At 40.1% G+C, this 7533-nt stretch overlaps 1 protein-coding gene across 2 annotated transcripts; it reads right to left on the bottom strand.

Moving 5' to 3' along the window:
• Positions 1-609: 609 nt before the first annotated feature.
• On the bottom strand, positions 610-6701 carry LOC101774742 (probable tRNA N6-adenosine threonylcarbamoyltransferase, mitochondrial). 2 transcript variants are annotated; one of them, XM_004967536.4, is made up of 13 exons: positions 6357-6700; positions 6194-6238; positions 5932-6006; positions 5748-5844; positions 5317-5407; positions 4600-4649; positions 3544-3734; positions 3354-3439; positions 2754-2832; positions 2594-2677; positions 2406-2520; positions 1834-1922; positions 610-979 (listed from the first exon to the last, which is right to left on the bottom strand). In XM_004967536.4, exons 1-13 carry the CDS (start codon positions 6642-6644, stop codon positions 851-853), a joined length of 1419 nt encoding a protein of 472 aa, XP_004967593.1. In that variant the 5' UTR covers positions 6645-6700; the 3' UTR covers positions 610-850. The 2 variants fall into 2 exon arrangements, 1 of the variants encoding a protein (XP_004967593.1); XR_001393219.2 differs by lacking the exon at positions 610-979 and having other exon boundaries at positions 2406-2510; positions 6357-6701.
• Positions 6702-7533: the final 832 nt, after the last annotated feature.

Below are 7533 nucleotides of genomic sequence, written 5' to 3'. Positions count from 1 at the left end.
TCCGAGCTTATCGTTGCCAACTGTTGTTGTCTGCGTAACTTCACGTCTTCTAATGGTGCACTGGTCCTGGAAGCAAACAAACGAGCGCCAAGCATAACTCAGTGGCGCGCAAAGCTTATGGCGGGAATTAGGCATGTTCGAAAAATAAATGAAAAAGAGCAGTTTCGACTTTCTAAGGACACCTTTCCTGGTCAAAAAAGAAAATCCTTATGACTAATGAGTGGTTGAGCCGTTGAGACCTGGATAGAGATGAATCGAAGGAAATAAAATTTGGGTTTTTGCATGAAGTACTCCCCACCACGCGTTCGGCTGCCAGTGTTTGAGACGCAACGTGACAGTCGATCGGACCTGACCCCCAACACAATTTTTACTGGGACTAGGACAGACGCATTTGACACCAACTCCTATCAGTGCACAGTACACAGTACACACTAAACCAAGACACGCGTCAGACTCTCTGATCACCTGCGACTGCAGGTCTGCAAGCAACGGATTAGCTCCACGCCACGGTGACTCCAGAAGTGAATGCCCACTCAGTTCTCAAATAGATGTCCAGAAATACACGTCATCGACCTTTCACTACTTTGGTTAGCAGTGCACACAAGTGAATGCCAGAAGCAACCTTCATATATAGTAGAAAAAAAATGATGCAATAATATGTTTATATTTTTAATGCACTGGATCGGTGTACTGCCTCTTATATACAACTAAACCAGTTCAGCTCCTTTGCAGCTGCAGTTCAGCGAATACAAATAATGGTCAGCTATGATGAATCGTGAACCCAAAACTGAAGACGAAGGGGGACTCCACGGCACAAAGCAGCTGAGACCAATGATTGGTTCCAACTGAACTACTTTTGAAGAGAGCCCTGTATCATTGACGTTAGTGACGGATGGACCCGAGCAGTCTTCAGCGATCGTGCAACACTTCTTCCTTCCGAATATTCTTCACCAAGAGGCCATCTTGGCCGCAGCTCATACTGTACCACACAAGAGCTGATCAGCTGGAGAAAATAGGGAAGTGGCTCATGAAAATTTTTGCTGCAGCAGTTTCAGATTCTCCACTGCTAAGACACCTTTCAGAACAAGAAATAGGACTGATTCAAAAGTCAAAACAGTCCAACATGGTGCCATTTTAATTAAAGAAATTGAGCTTCAACAGTAGAGCTAAATGCAGTTGTTCAGGGATCAAATAAGCCAATGTTGAACTGTAATTGGATTCAAAGTTTGAAAACAACTTCAAGAATTATCTCCCACTTGGATGACAATTGGATTGCTGTTTGTTTGTCACTTGCTTTTTTCCCTTTAAGTTGACAATTGATCATGGAAGAGACGTGCCCTTGGCTTTGTCTTAAGGGAGGAGTACTGAACCCTGTAGGGAGGTACTCACACAACCACCTAGGACCTAGGTGGGCGGCCTCTCAACAAGAGAGGTACCGAGCTATTGCTTGGTTCTCAAAAGGCCTGATTATGCAATGTAAAAATTCAGAGAAGCTTAAGGTGACATGACAGGAAAATGGTCTAGCGTGGCTGCAACTTATTACTTTTATGGTCATGCGGTAAGGATGTAGAACAGCCCTGAGCTTCAGACAGTGAGTAAATAAACATAAAAAAGCATGGATACACAAGAAAAATGGTGTAGAGTAGCTGTAAGGATGTTAAACAGCCCTGAGCTTTAAACATGAGTAAATAAACATAAAAAAGCGTAAGGAAGAAAAACAAAAGGGCCTGCATAAGCCAGCCATATAAATGGTTAAAGAAAACGGAGTAAATACTAGTTAAACTTAAACAATGAGCACAGATGCACGAATAAAATGCGAACCAAGCTGCAGACCTGCATATCATCAGGCTCATCAGCAGCAGGTGGGTCCTCAAATCTTCCTGCAACAAAGTGCTCAATCCCAGTCCAAGCGATCATGACGCCTATGCAAATGCAGCAACATAGTATAACTGGTTATTGCTAAGGAATATGGAAATAATTAAGAATAAAGTTGTAAAGACAGCTACAACAATTAGGGGACATACTTCAATATGACATACAAAAGAGAATAGTACAGCCTACTAGCCTAGGGTCTATAGTGGAAAAAAAAGAACTTCAATGGAGTGTATGGTACTCCCTCCGTTTCAAAATGTAGGTCGTTTTAGTTTTGTCCTAAGTCAAACTCCTTTAAGTTTGACCAAGTTCATAGAGAAAAGGACTATTATCTACAACATCAAATTAGTTCCATTACATCAATCACGAAATTTTTTATAAACTTGGTCAAAGTTAGAAAAGTTTGACTTAGGACAAAACTAAAATGGCCCACATTTTGGAACGGAGGGAGTAACTGACTTTGAATACAGGACAATTTTATCAACAGTACAATACATTACTAAGTTACTAAGATTTTTTCAGTTAACGTGTACCATTGTCAGTACAAAGGCTTGGAGGAGGAGTTACGAGTTGTAGGCCGTTATTCTCAGCAACTTGATTCAGGCGAGTCCTAACATACTTGTTTGATGCGACACCTCCTGAAACAACCTTTAATAATTGGATCAGTCCACATACTGGATGAGTTAAGAGGATTTAAACAACATCAAGATATCTGGATTACAAAGTATTTGATCGAAGGTTCAATCTTCAATGCCCATTCAACTGCTCGTTGGCATCTTTCTTCCAAATGTAACACAGCAACTCGCTGCATAAGTCAAAATTATCAGGACAAATATCGAAATCCTCGGTAAACAATGAATACACTGTCCATCGTGTAGAACCTGAAAAGAGGCAGCAATGTCCGCCCTTGTTTGTCTGTCTTCCTCTGATGCAGATGAAATGGGAATATCATCTGTGCATCTATCATGGTATAAAAATAACAAATCAGTCAACGAAATGAATAATTATTACCATGTAAACTACAAAATCCTCTATGAGAACATGTTTTCTGAAAATGATAAAGAGCTTACCATATTTTAAGACCAAGTTATTAGAAATTGTATAGATAACTTGCACAGTTTTTGGCACAAGTCCTACTTGAAATAAATACTCCCTCAGCCCATAAATATATGCCGTTTAGGACAAGCTAGTTAGTTTGTTTTTGAACTAACTAGCTTGTCCTAAACGTCATATATTTATGGACAGAGCTAGTACATTTTAAGTGTAAAAGAGAATTTACATAAGTGCATTTATGAGTTTAAAATGAAGTAGCTATTTCTAAGTTTAGAACTTTGAACTTGAGGTATAGAGAAAGTACCAAATACTAATATCTCGAAGAACAATAAGTGGATGGTTCTACCAGAAACACTAGAAAGCCTGTTCATATTATGAGAAAAAGGAGAGGACACGGACTGAGACCAGACAGGATAGTATGTGCTTACAAATTCTTAGATTCAATTGCCAATCTGACTTGAGTCTTCAGACCAGCATAAGAAAAATTGCAATCTTTATGTTGTCGCATTGGGACCTGAAAGTATACAAGAAAAATGGTAAGCAATTACATGATGTAAATAGTAATAAATGGATAACAACATTTAGCTAGTTAAGGAAAAACTACATCAGCAGACTTACTCTAAAGTTAACAGCATTCGGGTCACCATCTAGAGCAAGCTCTTCAAGAGCAGGACCCCCGCCTTTCCGCATATCAAGGCCCAACCATCTTGCAGATTTGTCATACGCCTCACCAATCGCATCATCTATAGTAGTCCCCAGTTGAACATATTGCCCAAGGCTATGAGCAAGAACAAGGAGATTGTGTCCTCCTGAACAGATTAACTTGTTAGATACCTTAAAACAATATGAAAGAATTCAGGAAACAAGGATATTTCTTCTCATCACACTAGTTTTTCTGCCAAATTAGCATAAATTCTTAAGGGACTTATGTTGAGGTAGTTCTGCATTGAGTTACACGCCCTTTGTCAACAGGCACAAAATTCATTTTGTAATTGATTAAAATCATCTGTCATATATATTTCATTTCAATAATTTTAACAGGAGTGTAGGGCATAACACAGTAATCAGCTTATGGATTTGGAATAAGAAGGAAGCATTTCAAGTAGCAAATATAGTGCGGAAATAAGTACTTGCTCTGTTCTTCTATACATGATGCTGGTTAGTTTAAAATTGAGCTAATCAACGTCATATATAAAAGAACAGAAGGTGTAGCTAAGATGTTATAAGTTAAAAGGCATTAAAAATAAGAGACCCCATGATCATGGAATAATGTTGGAACAACCCAGGTTGAAATAGTATAAAGATATGACTTAGCAATACTAAGATATGAAGAGTAACAATGTGATAATTATTCTGTGTTGTAACAGGTGGGAAAATGCAATTATGTTTTAAGTGTGTTGAATATTGAATGTGGCATGGGCTCGTATGATTGGAAACCATAGCTTGCCATATTTCTCATAGGCAGGCTTGGCAAAGTTATCAAGTGTTAGAAACAACATCTTATATGTTCCAAATGTTTTTTTTTCAGCTGGGTCCTGGGTCAAAACCATCGGAGACTAATCCAAATTGCGAAGCCATTGAGAATCTTATCAAGACCTATTGATCCACGGGAAATTAAGAAAATAGTAGCGTATACGGATACGGCTGAGACATAGTACTGTAATTAGCATATACCTGAAATTAGAAGAGCCAAAAATGGGAAATCAAGGTCCTTGTTCACTAGCCTGACAAGTATCAAACAACATTAACTGCGAGTGCAGTGCAGGCATACAGTTAGAAATATGGTGAGGAAATTATGCAATCTTTTGTTTATGTTTGTAACACATTGTCTTTAGCAAACACATGACTATCATGCTCTAAGTAATTTAGCTTTGAATTTCATTTCTTTTGTTCACTACGAAACACACATTAGACAATAGGTGAACGATGTGGCATCAAGGATTAGGTAGCTTATAGGTTCAAATCTGCTCCTAATCTAAACAAAAGAATTGTTTTACACAGGTTAAAAATATGAAACTTTTTGTTAAAAAAAATTGTTTGTTGACAGCTTATGCTAATATGCTATTAACCACCTTAGTTTAATTAATATCTAGATAAGTATGTATGACACTTTAGAAGGATGCCAAGAGGCAGCAATGTTTAAAGTCTAAACAGATGTGCAAATTTGATGTAAAACCAGATAAAAAATATCAACAAAAGCACGTAATTTATAACAATTACAAAAATGACTTTGAAAACGAATTCAGAATCCTTTATTCTTGAAAACAAAAACCACTAGACCTTCTATTTGATTATGACAAATTAACTTGCACAGCATAAAACAAGGGTCAAAGTCCAAAAGATTTAATATCAAGGCTAATTGAACAGCAAAGGGGCCTATGAGTTAAATACCTGGAAACTAATGCATGCGCCTCCATATGATGAACTCCAACAATAGGCAAGCCAAATGATTTTGCTACTTGTCTAGCTTTGTGAACACCAACTGCAGTTTAGATATATAATTGCACTAACATTAGAATAGGCAACGGATAAGACCATGGAGACAGCAACAAGAAACTAGGCTCCCTTGAACCCTGATGTATTAACATGCTAGCATTTATCCCAAAGTATGGCACATTCCAAGCACGTCAAAAGACCTAAAGGATGGCAGAACCAACGCAAATTTTAATTGAACAACGAGTTTTTAATCTGATCAAATTCAACTCATTTGGAATTTGGATCAAGTATTCATGTGAACATTTAGAACTACAGTAAATGGTATCTAGTGAACACTGAACAGACACTTCAACAGCCCAGTGAACGAAGAGGAGGTACATCCATACCTCTAAGGCATAGACTCAGTCCTGGTCCAACTGTAACAGCGACAGCAGAAAGATCACTTCCCGACAATTTTGCATCATCGAGGGCCTTTTGAACAACCTGGGCAAAAAATAAGTACGAGCAATTAACATAAATGCCAGAGCTTCAGAAGGATGTAGAACCTCTGTCGATCTAAGAAAGCCACACCTGGTCAATCACAAGAGCATGAGCTTCCTCGGCCATCTTAGGAGCAACACCCCCATACCTTGCAAGCAAATCTGCCTTCCAAACGTTGGCCAGCGAAAAGCCACAGAAAAGCAGACATGGTCAGCAATGCACAAACGTTTTCCCTTCCTATATATGGTACCAATCGCCATGTTGCATAAGCAGACCGGCTCAAATTTACTGTCGGAATAAGACTATAAGAGGTCAGAATGTAGAAATAAAATTGTGCTGGGAAATGGCTTACTTGGGAAGACACCACTTGGCTAAGGATCTCCCCATCGCCTCTAACCTGCAATCAATCAGCCAAACAGCAGAGAGGCAGCTCAGCGCAAAAACCTAAAGGGTTCGCTCCACGCCTCCGTCGCAGGTAAAATCAACTGAAGGGTGGAGGAAGCAAGCACTCGTACCACAGCGGCCGCTGTGTCGTCGCAGCTGGTCTCAATGCCGAGAATCAGAAGATCGCGGCGGGCCGGGGCGGCGCGAGCGGCGGTGGAGGACGCCGCCACGGTGGAGAGGGGGCGGAGGGGAGGGGGAGGGGTCGCTGGAGAGGACGAGGAGGTGGAGGCGAGAAAGCGGCGGAGAGTTTGGGGAGGACGAAGAGAGGAAAAGGGCTTCGCTGGGGCTCGTCGGAGGAGGAAAGCGGCGGCGGCGCGGGAAACGGGTGGCGATAAGGTCGGGAGAAGAGCGACCGCCATTCCTTCCCTCCGGGGCTCCGCTCCGGTTGCTGCTGACTCCCCCTCTACCAAGAAGGCCGACACGGGATTTGAAATGAATCAAGCCGGAACACAGCCACAAGCCCATAAACTGATTGGGCCACAAGCAGGCCGACGCAGAGCTGTTACCCAGCAAGCACAGTTTTTTCCTCTCAAAAAAAAAAAGCAAGCACAGTTTTGTGTTCAAAACGACCAGTGAACCTCATGGCTCGTAAACATGAACCATACACGCAAAATCATATGAATCAACTCACAATGCTATTTTTATTAGTTATCTCTTCTACACATTATATCGCTGCACAACATACACCAATTATGCTCGTCGAGGGCCTTATCCAATTATGCTCCAATATAGTCTAATTTTTTGCGAAAATAGAATGTTCTCCAAAATACAATGCATATGCGAAAACAGGGTTATTTTAGGTGCCAAGTGGCGGGTTAGTATAAGAATATGTATAAAAAACCACTTAAATAACACTAAAAATGTGTCAATAACGAGCGTCAACATGCCCTAGCTCAAAGCTTGTTCACCTCATATAAGAGATAGTAAAAAAGATTACATCTTTAATGGTTTGTCTAATATCACATTGCCCAAAGAATCTTAAGTCCACAATACCTCTCTCATCAATAAAGTGTGCGCGGCTATTTCTCTCTACAAGCTAGCAATTCTTCGAGAAGAGATAATAAAGCATAAAATTGTTTGCGGGAGCTTTACAAAATCACGATAGCACACATTGATTCAACCAAAATTAAACATATTTTATGTGTGCATCACACAACTTAACTATTCATGTGCTATGCGGCACAAACTCATCTTATGCCATACTATTCCTTGCATCCTGGAGATTTCTCTCTTTTCTTCCTTCCCACC

Source organism: Setaria italica, chromosome V, assembly GCF_000263155.2.
Source record: "Setaria italica strain Yugu1 chromosome V, Setaria_italica_v2.0, whole genome shotgun sequence".
NCBI lineage: Eukaryota > Viridiplantae > Streptophyta > Magnoliopsida > Poales > Poaceae > Setaria > Setaria italica.
Note: the sequence above shows the minus strand (reverse complement) of the source record. Positions and strands in the feature narration are given on the sequence as shown.